General features: G+C 37.2%; 2 protein-coding genes and 1 long non-coding RNA gene across 3 annotated transcripts; 1 reads left to right on the top strand and 2 right to left on the bottom strand.

The window, feature by feature from the left end:
• Positions 1–9,868: 9,868 nt before the first annotated feature.
• On the bottom strand, positions 9,869–12,490 carry LOC127623070 (CUB and zona pellucida-like domain-containing protein 1). The gene is made up of 9 exons (XM_052097267.1): positions 12,254–12,490; positions 12,030–12,171; positions 11,714–11,857; positions 11,536–11,591; positions 11,277–11,455; positions 10,732–11,132; positions 10,549–10,645; positions 10,133–10,316; positions 9,869–10,043 (listed from the first exon to the last, which is right to left on the bottom strand). The coding sequence occupies exons 1-9, from the start codon at positions 12,480–12,482 to the stop codon at positions 9,895–9,897; spliced, it is 1,581 nt and encodes a 526-aa protein (XP_051953227.1). The 5' UTR covers positions 12,483–12,490; the 3' UTR covers positions 9,869–9,894.
• Positions 12,491–12,580: 90 nt separating this feature from the next.
• LOC127622693 (uncharacterized) lies at positions 12,581–13,261 on the top strand. Its single transcript, XR_007967995.1, has 3 exons — positions 12,581–12,787; positions 12,950–13,030; positions 13,193–13,261. It is a non-coding gene; the product is annotated as an uncharacterized LOC127622693 (long non-coding RNA).
• A 69-nt stretch (positions 13,262–13,330) lies between these two features.
• Positions 13,331–15,423, bottom strand: LOC127623069 (integrin beta-like protein A). Its single transcript, XM_052097266.1, has 7 exons — positions 15,307–15,423; positions 14,920–15,113; positions 14,662–14,802; positions 14,396–14,534; positions 13,783–13,991; positions 13,462–13,711; positions 13,331–13,384 (listed from the first exon to the last, which is right to left on the bottom strand). Exons 1-7 carry the CDS (start codon positions 15,421–15,423, stop codon positions 13,331–13,333), a joined length of 1,104 nt encoding a protein of 367 aa, XP_051953226.1.
• Positions 15,424–21,870: the final 6,447 nt, after the last annotated feature.

Raw genomic sequence — 21,870 nt, 5'->3', positions numbered from 1 at the left:
TGTCCTTCCAGCCAAGATGAAAGGGTTCTACAGCCCTTACTTGATCATACCAAAAAAAGGCGGTGGTTGCGGCCAATCTTGGACCTGCGAGTTCTGAACAGGGCCTTACACAGACTCCCGTTCAAGATGCTGACGCAGAAACACATTTTGACGTGCGTCCGGCATCAAGAATGGTTTGCGGCGGTCCTGAAGAAAGTGTACTTTCATGTCTCGGTTTTACCTTGACACAGACCCTTCCTATGGTTTGCTTTCAACGGCCGGGTATATCAGTACAAGGTCCTCCCCTTCGACCTGTCCCCTCGCTTCTTCACTTCCCCATTAAGGGGAATGGGAATGGGGGCGTCCACATATATCAACTAACTCGATGACTGGCTGATTCTAGCACACTCTTGAGAATGGCTGAGCCCACACAGGGACCTGGAACTCATGCATCTCTGCCATCTAGGGCTTCAGGTCAACTGGGAAAAGAGCAAGCTCTCCCCGGTTCAGAGCATCTCTTTTCTCGGCATGGAGTTAGACACGGTGTCGATGATTACGCGCCTCTCAAGCGAACACGCACAGTCAGTGCTGAACTGCCTGAACGCATTCGAAGAGTCTGATCTGAAGAAACTGTTATGTTTTTCTCTGTATCTCAACATAATGACCTATTTGTATTGGAAGGCATTTATTGAAAACTTCCTCATTCATATGTGCTTTGTTTAGAACTGAGCAGTCACATACTGATGTATTTGAGGAAAAACAAAACTCTCTTTTGTTGTTCATTTTGAGAAGTTTCCTGTAAACCATTTTTCATTAGTGTTTGTTTAGTTTAACATGACACTTTCTTTTGACTCTACACAAAGATATTGAGATTTTTTATTTACAAAAGCAGATCAGAATCTGAGCATTGTCCGCTCAGGAAGAAAATAGCACTTGATGTTTAAAGATCTTCACATGTTTGTGTCCATTTGGTTCTCCGTCACATAAACTTGCAACATGTTATTATCATGTTTTTGTACATAGATTGCTGGCATTATTAGAATGAGCTGTTAATACACTCTCTCCTGTCGTGTCCATGTGACTTTGTGTTTCCCTTGTGTGCCTATGGGTGCTTCTCATATCCTAAATTGGGCATCCTGTCGTGACAGATTCTCCAAAACCGCCATCGAAGCTCAGTCGAGTCAAAGATTTCTTGGAGGTGCAAAGTTCTGACTCCAAAAATAGACTTTACTATAAAAATAACAAAGCCGAGATGGTTTATGAAGCATTTAAAGTTACATTTTAGAACAGCCTTTTTTATACAGTTTCTGTTCTCTTTGAGGATGGCTTCTTCATCCAAAAAGTAACCCATGATATCATCCAATAACATCATCCAATATGCCTTGATTATTTACGTCACTCCTTCTAAAAGGGCATCCTGGCTTACCTTACTTAAGTGGTGGCAAAAGCATAACTATTTTATTTTTTATGCATAAAACACACTGTAATCACTTCATATGGGTACATATTTCATATTAACTAACAATCATTACTTTCTGCAGTTATTTGACTAGTATATTCAATTATTTCCTTTATTTCAGTTTATTGGTCACACACAACACATCCCTGTGAGAAGTGTGTGTGATGCCACAGGTGTAACTTCTTTTTTTATACTTGACACATACTTGACCCAAATGCTCCCTATTTCTCTTAATACATGCATCTCGATTCATCCCAGTACTCCAAATTTCACATATTGTCTGCATCAAATCATGCATTGTCAAACTCTGTTCTCTTAAAAGCATGAACTCATTATTTCATTAATCATGCATTGTGTTGAAAATCCCTATGACATTGATGTCATTGAAGCTCCACCCATTGTTGACAGCTGTAGCCTGTTTGCAGTCTAATTAGTGGCCTTTAATAGGGTTGCTTTAGTAGAGCAGTTTACTCCCTGTCCTTGTCTCTGCTGCTCAGGAATTCTCATTTGAGTTATTTAATATATGGTATGCTTCTAATTGTTTGTCATGCAATGTATTGTTGACTTACTTTCTTTGTTTATTCACATTCTTTATGTATTTGTTTAGAAACCAGTCTGATGCACCTATGGAATGACATGTACTGGCATCGGTGCAAATATAATTTTTCCTTTAGCTTTTAGCCTCCTTGTTAGAGCACCCGCCTCCCATGCCGGAGACCTAGGTTCGAGTCCCGTTCGGAGCGGGGCGAGCAGGACCGGTTACATTGGTGCCGTGACCCGGATGGGAGTGAGGTTTAAGGGGGTGAGTGTAACGGGAGCCATCTGGTAGATAGCTGTGCAGTGTGTAAACCTCACTCTCCTGACCTCAAGAGGTGCACTAGCGACTGACGCTGTAGCCTTTAGCCTCCTTGTTAGAGCACCCACCTCCCACGCCGGAGACCTAGGTTCGAGTCCCGTTCGGAGCGGGGTGAGCAGGACCGGTTACACACTCATCAAAATAGACCAACTGAATGATTAAATGAAAATATACTATAATTCTTGCGTCAGCCCACATATTTGAAATCTAAATTATTTAGCTGCTGGGTTGTAAAGAAACAACACAGGATACATAAATATATTTTGGGGTTTTATTCTAATGGTTGTTTAAAAAAAGCAAAAAAGGAAAAAACAGTGGTCGATATTGTATTTAAAAAAATTACATAAATGAATAAGAAAATACAAACAGGGCATTAGCCTGCCCATATACTTCAGCATACATCACCTTAATACATGCTTATATCATTCACAGCATTTTATGTATTTAACACATACTTAAATCACTCAAAGCATTTTAACCAGACTTTAAGGACATGTATCAAAGTTTATATATATACATATATACACATGTTCTCTGAATTGGAAAACACTCTGGGCTGTAAATCATCAAATAAAATATGATTAATTCTAAGTTTACATACCAAGTTCTTGCATGTGTGCCAAAATGTGTTCAAACTCTACACATGCAATCCATAGGCATCCTTCAAAAATGATCCATAACAAACACTCAGTTTTAACATATACACATATTTAATACAATTTCTAAGCATTTTCTGTAAAATGTGATATTTGCCCAAATAATTCTCAACTGATGAACAAAACCGGGAGCTCTCTTGCACAATGTATGTTCTCACATTTCTAATACAAGAGAGTGCTGGAAAACAGCTGTCGCAAAACTCTGGTTCTTAAAGGGGCCATGTCCAATTTATGACATTGCATGACCACATATAAAAAAACATTGGCCAGGAAAAGAACAAATTTCACTCCATGTCATAAAGGATTCCGACCCCTGTGATAATGTATTACCAGAGCACAAATGTGTTGTGAGATGGTGATTAAATAATTTGCTGTTTTATTTTTTATGTTCCTGCTAGTGTAAGGGATTTACTTTGATGAAGTATGTACAAAAACATTATATTGTATCACTATTTCCTATCAGCAAGACATGATTTGCATGTCTTGTTTGAAGGAAAGCATTATTATTATTTGAGGAACTACTTCTGAGGAATATGTCAATACAGTACGATATACAAAAAGCATGTGCATCTGAGTCACTCAGTTTACCAGCTGATCTGTCAATCAAATTATTTTTTATTGTTTTTTTTTTTTTGTGGTAGGCCAACTATTTTTTTTTTGTTGTTGTTGATCTTTTGTTGCTCAATCCAAACATACTTACGAGTTAATTAGTTGCAGTAAAACACGATGAGTAAGTGTTTCTGAACTTCCTTATAATTAATTTGCTGCTCAGATTCAGATATTTTACCTGTGCTGAGTATTCACGCTTATCAATCATCAGCTTACATGAGAGCAAAGAAAATAGTTTAAAAAAAGGATACGCAATATATAGAATACATCACAGATGACCGGGACCGTTGTGAGGAATTCTGGGCCCCTGGCTGTATATTGCACTGGTGTCATTTTTATGTGTTTTGTTCTTGTTTTCATCAGTTCCTGTTCTGATCATGTGGTGTCTTGTCATGTGATTTCCTGTTCCCTCATGTGATCTTGTCATGTGTTTCCCCTGTTCATGTGTCTTGGTTTCATTGGTTAATTGGTCGATTACTTTGTTATCAGTTCTAGTTTATCTTTGGTTTTAGTTTATTAGTCTTGTTATCTTGTTTTTAGTGTTGTCTGTTCATTGGTTGTCTTGTTACCCACGCCTGTGTATTTAAGCCCTTGTGTTTGCCATTGTCTGGTGTCAGGTATTGTGAATTTAACATTGTTGTTTTGGTCCAGTCCAGTCCAGTCCAGTCCAGTTCAGTCCAAGCCAAGCCAAGCCAGTCCAGTCCAAGCCAGTCCAGTCCAAGCCAGTCCAGTCCAAGCCAAGCCAAGCCAAACCAAGCCAAACCAAGCCAAGCCAAGCCAAGCCAAGCCAGTTCAAGCCAAGCCAAGCCCATGTTTATGTTTAAGTTTTTAGTTAGGGTTTTTGGATATTCACGTTTGGAAATAAACTGCACTTGGGTTCATCACTTCACCATCATCTCTTCGTCTGCCTGTTGCCAACTTTGTTACTACTGGGCCCCTTAACTATTTAAAAAAATACAGTTTCGAATTTGTTGTGGGGCCCCCTTGACTTTCGGGCCCCTTTAATTGTTACCACCTTTAACCCCACTAGCTAAGGCCCTGCTAATAACCTCGTATGAACCAACATGGAAATTGCATGGAAATATACTGAATGCCGAATATACCTTATGATATGATAAATATGCTTGTGGGATGGGCTGTAACATTCTATTAAAATGGGAGTGAAATGTGCTTATGTGGCTGTATTGCGTTCAGGTTTGTTATGGGATATTTTGAACCACATACAAAAGCAGTCACATGATTTTAAGACGAATGAAGCTCCTAAGTCGCAGATCAAAAGATGAAAAGAAAAAATGAAAACAGTTTGCCACTGTGTCACTTTCAAACATTGATCTGTTTGTTTGAGCGGCCAGTCTACAGCCCGACACAGCAATGCTGGTTCAACCAATGGAGTAATTTTAGGGTGGTGTGACCCTAAAGATTTAAATTTATTCAAATGTAAAAACTGTCAACACGTAGTGTTTGATGTAGAAATTCTTAATTAATGTAAATTAACTCTTTAGATACATTTTAAATATATGAAATTCATATAGAACATAAAATGTGTTTAAAATGTGTTTGTTTATATCCAAAAATTTTGAAAGATCTCAAAGATCGTTTATATGGTTTCCAGTAGATCTGCGATCAATTGGTCAAGTAAAAAGAGGTTCATGATTGATTCGTTTTGCCTGATTATACACTAGGGCAGGGGTCGGGAACCTTTTTTCACTTAGTGAACAAACAAATATGCTAATATTAATAGGTAACATGTTTCAATATGTAATTGAGTACACGTGCGGTTCTCCATAAAATGACTTACAATTGTTCATGAAAAATTTAATTTCGCTTTTGGGCTGGGCGATATGTAAACAATATGCAAGTTAAGAACTAAAGACAATTATAAATGTAAAGATAATTATAATAATCATCATAATAAATAAGCCTAATAAGTTTCCTTGTGTTCCCAAAAAAATGCTGCCAAATGTGTGTTCTTGTCAATGTATTGTAAATGTGTTTGTTTTGCGTTTTGCGTCACAAAAAATAACGTTCATATAATCGCTTGTAGAAAATGCTCTTAACAGATAAGATCAATAGTTATTGGGGAAACGAGTCCCCTACTGTCAGTAATTTTAACAGTAAAATACTTGATTAACAAATATTAAATGTAAAATATACAGTAAAATGTTTTAATATATTATAAAAGTCAATAAAAGTTTTTACAATAAAATGATGTAAAAATTAAATTATTTAAATGTAAAAAGTAAGATTTTCCTGTAAAATTAATGGTAAAAAGAACAAGAGAGTACATGCACTTTTTACAGTAAATTATTGTTAAAATGACAGTAAAAAAACGTACTCGGGTGTTCCCAAAATTCCCTGCGTGGCCCATTACATTTCATTATATTTTATGGGAATAGTCATGTTTCACCATATTTTTAATATCAGTTACTTACACTGGGGTGTTCTGTGTTATATTTGATGTAATTTAATTAACATTTACTGCATTATTTAAATCTCACATGTGTTTCTCTGATGGTGTTTGTGTGAGTGACACTGAGCGCTGTCTCTATATGTTAACTATTGATGAACTTCATGTCATCATGTGCCCTTCTGTAGTTACTATGGTGATTAACAAATACCTTATAAAGTAAACAACAGATTTTTACAGTTTCAGAAGCATGTTTATGAATATTTGTTACTGAAAATATAACAGAATTTGTTTATTTTTTTTACAGTGCCAGCGTGTAAATTACAACCATTTTAAACTGTAAAATGTACAGGTTGTTCTGTAAAGTAGTTTACATTTTTTAACTGTATTTTTTACATCATTATCCTGGCAACCACATCTGCCAGATTTTTTTTACGGTCTATGAATGTTCGTGTGTTGGAGAAGCTTTCATTGCACTCAGAGCTCAGCGCTCACACATCAAATCAGACGTGCATCGGCGGCTTTCCTTTCGTCTGTTCTTCAAAATACAGTATAATCACGTTTTGTCAAACGTGTGTCTTTGTGTCTAATTTCTTGTTATATATCACTCAGAGAAGTCTTACAGGTCGCCGTCCACAGTGGCTGGTGCATCGGGGTTACAGTTAAGTAAACCAAGACGTTTTATTGATTAACTTTTCTGTCAAAAACAATAAGGCCACTTTTCAGCAGTACACAAAAGTTTTCCTTTTCAGCAACACAACACTGACATGCAGACACATGCAGACAGCTTTGTGAGTCTCTCTCTCGCTCTCTCATCTGCCACTGTATCCTCTTCTTAAATGCTCCCCGTTCCTCACTAGAACTCGAGGCCAGTGTGACACACAGGTGGAACTCATTTGCAACTTATCTTCCCGGCTTCACTCTGCACAGCCGGCGCTCGGCCCACCCTACTCGCCACATACCCCCACCGCCAAACTCAGGTCGGAGAATTCTCCGGCCTGTGACATACACCCCCTCCCCCCATGTTTAGGGAGGGAGTGTTGACGCATCAGGATGGTCTCCGGGTCCGACCCGAACGTGCCTGGGAGTGGGAACAGTACAAGGGAGAGCAGAGAGGGAGGGGGAGAATAGATAGAGAGAGGAGAAAGCAGAGAGAGAGAGAGAGAGAGAGAGAGAGAGAGAGCGAGAGAAGCGGGCTCGACTGGACCTCAGTATGCAGTACTTAACAGTAATGGCACTGGACCCCTCAGTCAGCACCGGATCAAGCACTCCCTCTGCATCATGATCCTTCCTACTTCCCCAGGAATAAAAGCACCCAGATTTCAATCTACAGTGGTGTAATGCATTACTAAGTAATACTGTAATTAAATTAATTTTTAAATTAGGAAAAAAAAGTAAAGTAAGGGATTAATCTTAATTTTTCAGTAATTTAATTACGGTTCTTTCTGAAGTAATTGTGTTAAATATTGTATAGACTATAGAAAAGTTCTATATAAAACAATAGTGAATTTAAAATTTAAATGTAACGTCTAATGTAAAATGATTTAATGCAGCTCCCTTAAATTTTTTTGTCCAGTTCATGAATAATTTAATTAATTTCTATGATTTATTTGAAAGAATTAAAAGAACAGTTTCATGTCTATCCTTGTATTTTTCATCTGGTCGAGGTTGATAAGGGTTTTAGATAGTAATTATTAATAAGTACTTACTTTTACTTACTTAAGTACTTATTAAGTAATAAGTACTTACTTAATAAGTAATTAGTACATAAATCTAATTATACTGTAGAAGAAATAATTAGTAGTTAGTAATTAACAACTTTTTTTAGAGTAACTTACCCAACACTAGTATCCATACACTATCATCCACAACATTAAAACCACATGCCTAATATTGTGTAGGTCCCCCTCGTGCCGCCAAAACAGCGCCACCCTGAATAACAGAGTAGCATTCAGAGATGATATTCTTCTCACCACAATTGTACAGAGTGGTTATCTGAGTTACTGTAGACTTCATCAGTTCAAACCAGTCTGATCATTCTCTGTTGACCTCTCTCATCAACAAGACATTTCCATCCACAGAACTGCCACTCACTGGATGTTTTATGTTTTTGGCACCATTCGGAGTAAATTCTAGAGACTGTTGTGTGTGAAAATCCCAGAAGATCAGCAGTTACAGAAATACTCAAACCAGCCCATCTGGCACCAACAATCATCCATGTGATTAACTAACCAGCCAATCACGTGGCAGCAGTGAAGTGTATAAAATCATGCATATACAGGTCAGGAGCTTCAGTTAATGTTCACACTTTTATTCTATCAGAATAGAGAAAAAATTTGATCTCACTGATTTGGACTGTAGCATGATTGTTGCGTGCTCGCGGTGGATTTAGAGAATTGATGCATCCTTAATGATGGCAGACTTTGAGCGGTTTCCATGTCCTGGGCTCGTGGATGGAGGAGTGAGGAAACGAGTATGTACAATTTAGGAAACGATAAACACCCTATCTGTTAGTTCAACCTCATACAGATGGAGGGTGTAGGCAAAAATCAGTTTGAAACAATGTTTATTTTTGCAATTTTGCTTGGTGACACAAGTGTCACACTTCAGCTTTAACTGAGATTAAATAACCAGTGTTGGGCATTAGTGTCACCTCAAATAATGCTATTAGTGTAACTACATTTTTTAGTAGTGAGGCAGTACTGGTGCTCTTTTTGATATCACATAGCCTTTCAGTAGTAAAGCTGTTTTATTGATTATGCAGCACAGTACAGAGTATATATAGCTCTACTTCTTACCTTTTTGCACTATATGATTATAAATAGTGTCTGTATCGGCCGATATTTGCCTTTAACCGATATATCGGTATTGGCGTATATGTTTACCGATATGCGCAGATATGATTTTTTTTCAGAAAATATAATGCAGAAAACAATACTTTAGAATTGGTCATTACATAGTTTGTCCGGCTGTGCGAGCTCTGACTCCATTGTTTACAGATCTGACTCTGAGCTGACGGTGACTCTGCAGACAGGGCAGAGTTAAGCGGTGTCTTCACGGTAAGTTGAGAAGTACATAGTGGAAAATGTATAAACAATGACCCCATCATTAACCCTTTTCAATATAACTAATATAACATTAACCCTGTCCCCGACAACCATGTCACTCTTGTCTGTTTGCTATTAGCCAGCTTTAATTTGTCAGTGCAGTAAGTAATGTAGCAGATTGAAAGGTAAACATCAGAGCATCTTTTTGCAGCTCAGTAGACAACAGTGCGGTGCTGGATTGTGTCTGTTGAGTGTTGATTTCATGCTACACTGTTACCAAGTTGGTGAGATGCAATGCTGGTCCATCTTTTACTCTGTGACAACGAGCTAATAGCTAACTAGCTAACCATGTAGCTACTTTCATTGCTTGTCAGTTGAGTGGAAGCTAATGTGTAAGCATGTATTCACCAAACTGTTTTTTTCAGGATTCAAAGTTTGGTACCCCTTTCAACAGAACAATTCGAGTTATTGCATTTATAAAATATAATATCTAAAAGTCTGGTTTTCCACCATTGAAAATGTATCCTGAACTTGTATAGCAGAATTCAGTGTTTATCTGTAAATTTCCCACCCTCTAAAATCGTTATCGGTATCAGGCTAAAAAAATCCCATATCAGTCAGGCTCTAATTATAAAAACCAGTGAACAACATTTAATAAATATGAAAGTGAAAGTTGTTGTTTTTCCAAATGAGCTTTTACTGACACAATACAGTACTTTATTTAAAATCAGTACAAAAGTCCTTTTAAAGGAAAACTTACTTTTCATTTAAATCGTATTGTTCCTTAATCCCAGCTGTAGGAACATACAGTAAATGTACAGTAGATGCACAGAAATATAGAGCATTATGCTTTGAGAAATTATGAAACAGAGCTGACAAGCTCAAAACTCATGTGTTGGCAAGGGTTGGTATCTGACGCTTGGCCTCCTGGATCTGTAGAGAGTCAATCCGCACACCATGGCAACTGCTGCCAGGAGACCGCCAGTGATGACAACAATGTTCAGATTCACACTCTGGCTCACGGTGGTCTCTGAAATATGAGTTAAGAAATTCTTGTTTTTGTATATAATCATCTATTACACAAGTTTAATAAACAACAGATGCAAAATCAAGTCTTACCTGACACACTCCTCTTCAGTCGCAGGGGTCCCTGGGAGATGAAGTGACTGGAGGTTTGGAGGGGAGCTTCTCTTTTGTGATGGTGGTGTGATAGTGGAGCTACTGTGCTGTTGATGCAGCCCTGAGAACAGCGGGTGTTGGGATTGTTTGCCTCACATATAATAATTGAACAACTGATGAACACCTGCAGAGGAAAGACAGGAGTGAGAGAGAGAGAGAGAGAGAGAGAGAGAGAGAGAGAGAGAGGGACAGAAACAAAGTTAAAGTTGAGCTATTGCTTGATCTTAATGACACACTGTGTCCTCTTGCACACATATGCATGCCTATGATTGCCATTTTTACTTTCAGGCAGTGTTGGGGAAGCTACGTTGAAGCTACTCATAAATTAAAGTATTTGAACAATCTGCCACTGTTACCTGGTCTTGCAGCCCAATGAACACGAAGGCCTCCATGCCAAACTGGAAATATGGTTCGTGATTAGAGTAAACCTGAACAGATTCATCCACTTTGCATCTGAGAAAAGAAAAGACATTTTGATTCGTTCGTGGGCCAAACTGATGTGACAAAGGTGTCCTGCATTTGCGTTTGTTGAATCTCACCCATTTGTGATGATGGGATAAGATATTGGGTGATTGGGATCATCGTAGGGTGTCGCTACACAGGACTCAATAAAGACCTCAGTGTTTTGGACTGGAGTGACCGGCTCAATTTGCATGTAGATCATTTGTCCCACATCATACTCCAGTGGGTATGAGTTTGGATCTCTTTTGTTGTAGAAACTTGCAGAGTCATAAAACTCAAACTGATAGCTGAAGGAGCCAAAACCTTTCTCAAAGAAGTTGATGCCAGGCCTGTGAGTATCAAACTGTAAAGTAAGGTTGCTCCTATTCTGGTACTTGCAAGAGATTTCAATATTTATTTCATGCCTTCTGGTTATAATGTCTTTGGGGTCATCAAATGCAATGATTTGATTCTTGAAGATGAGTTCATCATTATTCTCCTTCAAAGAAACAGATGTTTTTTAAATTGTTACTGGGAATCACTAGAACTAGTCGCCAGTTTAAGTCTCAAAATATATAGTAATCATGTTCAAAATGTTAAACAGGTAATAAATAGTCATTTGAAAACTGTTGGGGTGTCTGACCTCCATCTGAGTGCCACAACCATTTAGAGGTGTGCTGGCAAACACGTGGGTACTATTGGAGTTAACCCGACAAGATGGATCTATCAGCCTCAAGTGATCGCCATGGATCCCTTTGATGGAAGATCTCTCAATTGTCACTGACATTGAGTTGTGTTCACAGGTTACATGCGCCTCAGGCCCTGAAAGTAAAAATAGTTGTTTATCATTGGTATACATGCTCTTTTGTCAAAGTAAAAATGTCTTCCTAAATGAAACCTACCTGCTTCCTCCACTTTTATGATGACACACCTCATTTCAGATTGGTAAATGTTAGACCTTAAAATATAAAGATTATTTTTTAATACAAATTGACATTGAAATGATGTGGGCTTGGACTAACATGACTTTACTGTGTCTAACATACCCATATTGTCATATTTAACATGAGTGAAACATACCCATATTGTCCTTCTGCAATGAAACAAAATGGAAAATGTTGGCCGTAGTTATCTGCAGTTGGTGTCCAGTTAATCACATACTCTCCAGTGATAGTTTTGTGCTTTGAACTGTTCAGAGGTCCACTAATGATGACATCAATGATCCTGGATGACCAAAAAAAGAGTACATATAACTTAAGGAGTGCACAAATTGTTTAATCCAATTGCAACATTATTAATGTGTCCATGCTTTTGCTTGTAGTGAAAATATTACAACATTAAACCTATGAGGAGTTACATGCATGCTTTGTTAATTTATTTCAGTATATTTCAATACCTTGAAAAAGTTGCAGAAGCTTTAATTCTGATCTCAAGCTCCTCATTCAAGTGTGCCGTCAGGAGATCTCCATGATGAGGTGTTGGGTGGAGGAACCGTGGTAGATATTCACCCTCAGTGCAAGATGGTGCTGGACCATCAACTGAAACAGCAACATACAAATAAGGAAAAGTTGCAATATAATTTTGAAGCATTTTTAAAAAGCATTTAAAATGGCAAAGTACCTTGGAGGGAAAACTGAAGAGGTATTTTGCTCAGTGGCAAAGTAGTAGTTACTGTTGGTGTAGAAGTACTTATTGTGGTTGTTGTCAGTGTAATAATAGTTGTTGCCGGCATGGTTGTAGTTGGTGGTATAGTAGTTGAAGTTGAGGCAGTCGTAGTTGTGGCAGTAGGTAATGTGGTTGTAGTCATTGCAGGGGTGATTGTAGTAGTAGGTAAAGTGGTTGTAGCCATTGTAGACCGGAGTGTAGTAGTAGGTAATGTGGTTGTAGTCATTGGAGGCGTGGTTGTAGTAGGTAAAGTGGTTGTAGGCATTGTAGACCGGACTGTAGTAGTAGGTAATGTGGTTGTAGTCATTGGAGGCGTGGTTGTAGTAGGTAAAGTGGTTGTAGCCGTTGTAGACCGGACTGTAGTAGTAGGTAATGTGGTTGTAGTCATTGGAGGCGTGGTTGTAGTAGGTAAAGTGGTTGTAGCCGTTGTAGACCGGACTGTAGTAGTAGGTAATGTGGTTGTAGTCATTGGAGGCGTGGTTGTAGTAGGTAAAGTGGTTGTAACCATTGTAGACCGGACTGTAGTAGTAGGTAATGTGGTTGTAGTCATTGGAGGCGTGGTTGTAGTAGGTAAAGTGGTTGTAACCATTGTAGACCGGACTGTAGTAGTAGGTAATGTGGTTGTAGTCATTGGAGGCGTGGTTGTAGTAGGTAAAGTGGTTGTAGCCGTTGTAGACCGGACTGTAGTAGTAGGTAATGTGGTTGTAGTCATTGGAGGCGTGGTTGTAGTAGGTAAAGTGGTTGTAGCCATTGTAGACCGGACTGTAGTAGTAGGTAATGTGGTTGTAGTCATTGGAGGCGTGGTTGTAGTAGGTAAAGTGGTTGTAGCCATTGTAGACCGGACTGTAGTAGTAGGTAATGTGGTTGTAGTCATTGGAGGCGTGGTTGTAGTAGGTAAAGTGGTTGTAGCCGTTGTAGACCGGACTGTAGTAGTAGGTAATGTGGTTGTAGTCATTGGAGGCGTGGTTGTAGTAGGTAAAGTGGTTGTAACCATTGTAGACCGGACTGTAGTAGTAGGTAATGTGGTTGTAGTCATTGGAGGCGTGGTTGTAGTAGGTAAAGTGGTTGTAGCCATTGTAGACCGGACTGTAGTAGTAGGTAATGTGGTTGTAGTCATTGGAGGCGTGGTTGTAGTAGGTAAAGTGGTTGTAACCATTGTAGACCGGACTGTAGTAGTAGGTAATGTGGTTGTAGTCATTGGAGGCGTGGTTGTAGTAGGTAAAGTAGTTGTAACCATTGTAGACCCGACTGTAGTTGTAGGCAATGTGGTTGTAGTCATTGGAGGCGTGGTTGTAGTAGGTAAAGTGGTTGTAGACGTTGTAGACCGGACTGTAGTAGTAGGTAAAGTGGTTGTAGCCATTGTAGACCGGACTGTAGTAGTAGGTAAAGTGGTTGTAGCCATTGTAGACCGGACTGTTGTAATAGGTTCAGTTGTGGTGATGAAATGGTGGTGGGTAGTTGGTTGGACAGGTGGATTTCCATGCCCATTATTTGGATGTTGGACAGGTGGCTGTTGATTTGGATTTCCATTATTAGAACGTCTATCTCTGATGACACTGATTGGAGATCTTGTCACTGAAGGTTGGTTGGTGTAGGAGAGAGTAATTCTGTGCTTGGGGAAATCCTCCAGTACCAGCTCAAATGAATACACTCCAGGCAGCCATGTGTAGTCATATGACAAAGAGCAGCTACTCTACATTTTGAAGAAAAGAAAAAAGTGACATTTTACTTTTCATGAGAATGTCTATTCCCATAATAGCCTAAATCGCTATTTTACCACGGGTCTGTTGAATGCTTGATTCTGATTTGTTGACAGACATTAGGTGTGCAATTATATTCTCTCCGTGGCGGAAGTAGTTCCACTCACAAGAGCAATTTATGGATGAAAACCAAACAATGTCTTGAGATAAAACCCTGAACCATGTCTTAAAGCGTGGCAACCGTGATATAAGCAGAATAATTTGCTCTTGCCAAGTCAAGACCACTGTGCATAGTGACCACATTACCACCTTGGGTGTGCCTTATTTTTCAATAATTCAATGGTTCATCATCAATTATTTATTACATATTTCACAGTCATATTTCATTTTTTCTTACCTGATCTAATGTAAAACCTGCAGGTTGGTTGCAAACTCCACACTCTGAATTGTGTCTAAGCCCATATCTGCATCTGACCTGGTCACCATCAGGATCAAAGGATAAAAGATTGTACCTCCTGGGACAGTTTTGAGGAACTCTACAACAAAACAAAACAGCTGAATTCAGTATTTGATTACTATCAATATTACAGTACATAGCATGATGAGAATGAAAAATGAATGGATAGTACAGGCTTCATTTAATTTTGTTTAAAAACTGTTTACCTAATCAAGGGTAGGGTAGTGGTGATTGGTGATCTGTTGGGATCTGAGGTGTCCGATCTCACTCCAAGATCAATATACGTGAGAAGACTCCAGTCTCCACCATTTGTGACTGTGTTGTAGATCCAGCAGCAACTGCTTTTGCTGTTGACAAGTTTAGAGATTTGTTGAATAAATGTGTATTTGTAATTTAGTTTATTTTTTTTACAATTTTACAATTCTACTCTAATGGTTTCTGTTCTTATAAATATGTGTACTTACATTAGCTCAAATTGGTTGTTGCTGGATATGGTCTTTGTTATCACCCCCTCAGACTGGCACCAGTTACCGCCATTGGGACTGGAATCTACTTGACCAATTGCAAAACTGTTCTCATTGCCGCAGTCTCCAGACCTGCATCCCCAGGTGTTATATTGGTTACAGGAATGGTAGGTCTCCTTGAAGCGGAATTCCACCTGAAAAAAAAATCCATATTTGATTAAATTACCTTAAAGATTTAAATCCATAAGATAAAACTGAAGTAATTCAACATTCCCTTCTGCACACTTCAGAACACCACAGGAAGAAGCATAAAACATTGCTGAAGTAACCAAGCAAAACTATTATTCTCACTCAGATTCAATTCTGTAAGTTAATAAAAGGTGTGACCTTGTAGGTTCCATCAGAGTTTCTTCTAGGGCTGAAAGTCATTGAGCCTCCATAAAAGTGCGAGGCTGCACCTGTGCTGACCAGCAGCAGGACCAGGAACAGATAGATGAAAAACATGATGTTTAGTGCACAGATCTCAGCAACATGCTTCTCTTTTAAAGAACTTGATGGAGGAAATGACAATGTTTAATTTAGTTCAAGGACACACATTTCCAGTTAATATGGAAGTTGCCATTCTTGTTTTTATAAAACATTATTGCCATTCCCGGCTGTCTTCAGTGAGCATCTAAGGCATTCCACAAGCAGCTGTGGATTTTATTTAAAACGTTAATATACTGCAGTTCTTTTAAGTGAATGCTTACAGCATCAAAGTAATTTTATAATATCATTATATTTTGCAGGGTATAACATTATTTATCCTATTTTATTTCTCTGTGATTAAATAAAAGCTCATGTGTTTATACGACTCATATAAAGTAATGCTGTCTTTCAAGGTTTTTTTAAGTAATGCTGTCGTTCAAGTTTTTTTTTTTTTTTTTTCAGGAAGCTACTGTGAAAATTTTGTTGTTGCCAAATCAAAAAAATAAACTGGTTTTATTGATCTAGATGAGCAAATTCATTTAAGTTGATAGAACAGTTGCTGAACTTTAATGAACCTATTTTTGTTTTTCTTTTCAAATTTGGACTGTACTAAGCAGTCAAACCCGACAATCTTCAGCTTTACGCCATTTGTTTAATTATTTTCCAGTGGGTTTCCCTATTTTCCTACAACTTAAAGGAATAATTCAACCAGAAATGAAAATTCTCTGATCATTTGCTCACCCTCATGCCATCCCAGATGTGTATGACTTTCTTTCTTCTGCAGAACACACATTAAGATTTTTAAAAGAATATCTCAGCTCTGTAGGTCCATACAATGCAAGTGAATGGTGACTAAATCTTCCAAATTCCAAAAAGCACATAAAGGCAACATAAATTCGATTCGTCAATAGTGAAATGTTTTGTAATGTGTTCACCCCTGTCACCGTTTCATCATGTAGTTTGAAAACGCTACGACTTCAGTGACAAGACGGACAGGTGCGTAATATGAATGTGGCGCTATTGTAAATAAAGTCTATTGAATTGAAAATTCAATGTGCTGCCCTATATGGTGAATTTGTCCGATTTTCACTGACTTAAGTCTATAAAAGGAACTGGCACTTTGCTTTTGCCCTATACGGTTATGTAGCATTCCAAGCAATTCGGAATGTCGGAATTTTACAACTTCATTATAAGAAATATGCTAGACTTCCAAGTTGTAAACTCGTGTGGAATTCTTCAATTCCAGTTTTGCCAAGATGCAGGTGTGTGACATCACAAAAACATGTTTGCTCCAAAGAAGATGTACACAGTAATACCCATCAATGAGTCAAAGTTCCTACATTACATAGTAATAAACTTGTTTAACTAATATTTTAAAACACTGTCAATTATATCATGTTTTGATGATCGTATAAATTGTATCTGTTGATAGTTGAACATCTGCTAGGCAGCATTGCAGTCCAAACCGGTTCAATCCTTGTGTATTTTTGGTCTTTTTTTTGTATGGCGAAATATTAGGTTATGCAGTGCTGTTCATAACAATATAACAATTTCCTTCTCTATCACTTTCTCCTTCTTCTGTTTTTGGTGATTCACAATCTTGTGCATATCACCTCCTACAGGGCAGGGAGGAGAATTCAAGATAAAAAAAAAAAAATGACTTAAAATATATATTTGTTTGTCAACCACACCTATCATTGATTTAACCACTGGAGTCATATGGATTACTTTTATGCTCCCTTTATGTGGATTTTGGAGCTTCAAAATGTTGGCATCCATTCACATGCATTTACATTTATGCATTTGGCAGATGCTTTTATACAAAGTGACTTACAGTGCACTTATTACAGGGACAATCCCCCCGGAGCAACCTGGAGTTAAGTGCCTTGCTCAAGGACACAATGGTGGTGGCTGTGGGGCTCGAACCAGCGACCTTCTGATTAACAGTTATGTGCTTTAGTCCACTATGCCACCACCACACCACATGCATTGTATGGACCTACAGAGCTGAGATATTCTTCTAAAATCTTAATTTGTGTTCTGCAAAACTGAGCCAGTCTTGCTTTATAATCACTCAAGCATAGGCGATCAAAACTTCAGATGTTTTTGATGCATTGTTTTCAGACCTCTTCTGACAAGCAGCCAATAACAAACAATTGCAACAAGACTGTAATCATCTTCCCAAGTCAGCTTAATGGATCTCATCTTTTACATAAATTACTGAATGCCCTACCCCGATCCATGTTTTAGCAATAAGCCTGAGGCTTTAATTTAAAGTGATTTTTGGTAACATTTTACAATAATGTTTTCATTTATAGCATTAGTTAATGCATCAGTTTACAATATTTTTCTTACAGCATTTACTAATCATTATTAATGTTAGTTAATAGAAAGACAATTGTTCATTGTTAGTCCATGTTAGATCATACTGCTTAAGTAAGTAACTCATATTTACTTAAGGTTAACAAATGCAACTTTTGAATTAAAAAACGTATTAGTATACAGTATGTTGAACTAAACATTAACCAAGATTAATAAATGCTGTAAAAGTATTTTTCTTTGTTAGTTCATGTTAGCTAATGTTAACAAATGCAACCTTATTGTAAAGTGTTACTTGATTTGATATGGGGTGCTCTTAGCATACCTGTCAACACACCCGTTTTTCCCGGGAGTCTCCCGTATTTCACACCCATCTCCCAAACTGTATGGCCCAAACCTCGTTATATGAATAATCACGTCAATATAATATTGCAAGGCTGTCCAGTTGCCAGATCTTGTATGAAACGCATCCTACTCACACAATCGACACATCATACACATTTCAAACCATTTGTGACCTCAACCTGGCAACCTACAACCCAGTTGCGCGGTTGATATCTGCGCAAGTTAGACGCGGGAAACTGAATCAAGCGTCACTGGTAGAGATGGGAGGAGAAGACTCAGGTGGTGTTCCGGCGAAAAAAATCTAAATACATGTAAATTAAAAACAGCTGGACAGAAGAATTTAATTGAATTTCTCGGAGCCATATCGACAATGCCCATGCCTTTTGCAAAGTGTGTTGCACTAATTATAATACCGGACACGGTGGTAAAAATGACGTTACTCAGCACATTAAATTACAACAGCACAATTTGTATGTATTTAGCTTGCCTCTGCCATCCAGCCCCCACCCCCCACCCCACCGGATTTTGGTACCCAAATGTTGACAGGTATGTATCTTAGACACAAGAAACAGAGTCAAATGGGATTTAAATCATATGAATTCTATTATTTGTATTAATATATTAATTAGCGGAACAAACTAGTTCTTTATTGTACGCTGTATTGTACAGTTGCCAAGTTTGGCACATTAAATTACACTTTATATTTTATACGCTTTATATTTAAGCCTATTTTATGATTAATGTATTTAAATTTTATGACAAAATTCCATCAAATTGAATTGCGTTTTTTTTTTTTTTTATTTTTTTTTTTTTTTACAAAATGACATTCATAAAACATAAATTATTTGTTTTTTATTTTATTTAGTTAAAGATTACTCATTTAATTTTTATGGAATTTTGTTATAAAATTGAAATGCATAAATCTTAAAATATTTTTTTGAGTGAAGTTCAAATTATACTCCGTCAAAGTTGTGTTTATCAGATTTTTTTTTTTAACACTGTTCAAGGCTCATCCAATCAGAATTTAGAATTTTATTTTATAAAATGTATTTTAAGAAAGCTCAGTTTTGACATGAATTTTGCTTGGAAATTGTTTTACTTTCTGGTGAGGCAATGCTGCGGCTTATCTGTAAAAAAAAAAAAAATACTTTACCTACCTGTTGACCTACCTACAGACCTTTATACATTGATCAATTCATCAAATTTCCCTTGGTACCTTCATTGATCAGATATATTTTGCTTTTCAATCATCAGATCTTTTTTCAAGCTTGCTTGCTTTTAAAAAGCAAATATTTGCTTTGTTTCACCTGGTGACTGACAGGTCTATCTATGGAAAGTACATGTGTGCCAGTATACTGTTGCATCACTTTTCTGTATGGTTGCATTTTAGGTGTTTCTTAAATGCGATAGTATTATAGTATTATATCCTCAAAAACCCTGAAAAAAGATCAAGATAAATTGTTGTCTTAAGGGCAAACTAAAGATAGGATTCATTTTCCGTGTCAAGAAATGAAACTGATTGTATCATTTAGAACATATAAAACATGACAGTTGACATCTAATGACATCTAAATCATAAATCATAAATGAAAACAGTTCATAAACCAGTTTCATGTTGAAAAATTGTTTCAATCAAAACTTGTATTTTTGTACTTTTAATTGTGCAATTTTATTACTACAAGAAAAATAAATAATAATATTTAAAAAAATAATCTACATCCTCCTTTTCTTTAAAAAAAGCAAAACAGTCTGGGTTCCAGTGAGGCACTAACAGTGGGTCCAATCTGCAAACATTTAAATAGTTTCAAAAGTATTATCTTCCACAAGAGGTAAATAATATGTGTCAATATGATTATGGTATGTATAGTGATTTTATAATATCACACGCTTTACATTTCTGCCTTTAACCCCTTCAAAAACTGGCCCCCATTCACTTCCATTATAAATGCCTCGCTATAACCTCAATTTGTGCTTTTTCAAAGAAATGGAGGGACGAGTTGAAGCTAATTTTTGTGGTAATCAATAAATGCATTGAACCTGGAATATTACTTAGAAAAAATCAATACAAAAGTTCCGATTTCCTTGAAGCACACAAAATCATTTGTGATGAGTAAATGTGAAATACATTTGAGAAATGTATGAAACCAGCTAAACATGGGTGTGTGCATTGTTCCAAAGACAGGCGGGACTATCTTGATTCATCCGCCTGTATTTGTATGTTGAAAAAAATCTTCTTTGTCTTTTCAATTTCTCGCAATCACGTGCTATGTATTGCTATGTACTGAAAGTTAAAAAGAAAGCTGAAACAATGTTAACAAAGAAATAATGAGGGAAATAATATCTGTGATGGCTACCTTCAGTCTTCATCGCTAGAACATGATTATGCAATATACTGTATGACTGTATTTACTGTAAAGTGGCATTGTCTAATATGCTGAAGCCAAATGGGTCCATAATCATGTATTATTGATCTAAAAACAAAGAGTGACAAAGAGAGACTTTTTGTCATTTTAGGACATTCAATTCCTCAAAATACATAGTTTAAAGTATGTTTGTGAAGTTTCAGCCCTGTGGCTTCTGCAGCATTGCTGTCATATTATTTCAGTCACCAGGAAGTGTTGCTTTCACATAAATGCTGTGAGTGTATTAGGAGGAAATGAATGCTAGATTATTCCTGAGATTTATTTTTATTATGTTTTATTATGCTGAGCATCAAGAGCCTTTTAGTAAGATTATATGATTTCAGTTTTGTTGGCAAACATTTATGGTAAATAAAAAATAAAAAACGGGAAATTACAAAAATAAAAATCATTGCAAAATGTCTATAATAACTTTCTGGGAAAATGTATTTATACATGTAATAATCTAAACATATAATACTGTAATTAGTATTGCGTTCAAGTTCATTTTTCATTCAAGTTCATTAAGTTTTTTTTAACCTTCTAGAAAGTTTGAGATGCTATTTATTTGATAGATGTAAAACGGGAGGTGATGTCGCTCTCTTTTGTGTAGGCCCCGTCCGGCAGTCCGAGGGAGTTGTACCCGGAACCGTCATGTCCTGCTGGAGATAGGAGGCAGGGGCGAGGAGCCTACCCCCCTGCGGGACAGGGCTCAACTGGTGGTGGTGGGGAGGTGGAGGTTACAGTGTTAGCACACCGAAACAGCAATGTGATAGATTGTGAGCGGACTTATGAAGCAATGGCTTACGTGCAATTGGCTAGGAGTTACCCAGCTAATGATGTGATGATGTACACCTGCTGGTCTTCCCGCTAAGAACTACGCTCCACTTCCATTTACTCCATAAATAACGAGCACTCAAAAAACTAATAAATGCACTCAAAAAACAAAAAACAAATAAATATTTTAAGATTTAGACATTTTCATAACAGATTTACATCAAATTGAATAAAGTAATCTTTAATAAAATAAATACTAAATATATTAAATTAATTAATTTAATTAAAAATTCCACATTTCAATTTGATGGAATTTTGTTATGAAATAGAAATGCATAAATCTTAAAAAGGGTACAAAACTGTTTGTGTGTGTTTTCGTCATGTTGGTTTCGATGTATGGGCTTAACACAGTAATATACAGCAGCACATAAAATTGGGTATGCGACCTGAAAAGTATTGTAGTAAGTAAAACTAAGTTAAAAATAAGTTGAATTGCATGCAAATACACAGCATTCTTCTCCTTTCCTAATGTGCTCTAAGTCCTTGTGGTGGCGTAGTGACTCGCCTCAATCTGGGTGGTGGAGGATGAATCTCAGTTGCATGAGACCGCCAACTTATCGTGTGGCTTGTTGAGCACGTTACC

Source organism: Xyrauchen texanus, chromosome 29 (genome assembly GCF_025860055.1).
Source record: "Xyrauchen texanus isolate HMW12.3.18 chromosome 29, RBS_HiC_50CHRs, whole genome shotgun sequence".
Taxonomy (NCBI): Eukaryota; Metazoa; Chordata; class Actinopteri; order Cypriniformes; family Catostomidae; genus Xyrauchen; species Xyrauchen texanus.
Note: the sequence above shows the minus strand (reverse complement) of the source record. Positions and strands in the feature narration are given on the sequence as shown.

What these genes read in the sequence shown, in the direction of transcription:
- LOC127623069 (XM_052097266.1), bottom strand. Translation starts at nt 15,423, where the DNA reads ATGTTTTTCATCTATCTGTTCCTGGTCCTGCTGCTGGTCAGCACAGGT. An exon ending in ACTCTGATGGAACCTACAAG is followed by an intron (nt 15,114 to 15,306) that starts GTCACACCTTTT and finishes TTTTTTTTTCAG; the next exon opens with GTGGAATTCCGCTTCAAGGA. An exon ending in AACAACCAATTTGAGCTAAT is followed by an intron (nt 14,803 to 14,919) that starts GTAAGTACACAT and finishes ACTTGTCAACAG; the next exon opens with CAAAAGCAGTTGCTGCTGGA.
- LOC127623070 (XM_052097267.1), bottom strand. Translation starts at nt 12,482, where the DNA reads ATGGCTACAACCACTTTACCTACTACTACAATCACCCCTGCAATGACT. An exon ending in GTTGTGGCACTCAGATGGAG is followed by an intron (nt 11,133 to 11,276) that starts GTCAGACACCCC and finishes GTTTCTTTGAAG; the next exon opens with GAGAATAATGATGAACTCAT. An exon ending in TCATTGGGCTGCAAGACCAG is followed by an intron (nt 10,317 to 10,548) that starts GTAACAGTGGCA and finishes TTTCCTCTGCAG; the next exon opens with GTGTTCATCAGTTGTTCAAT.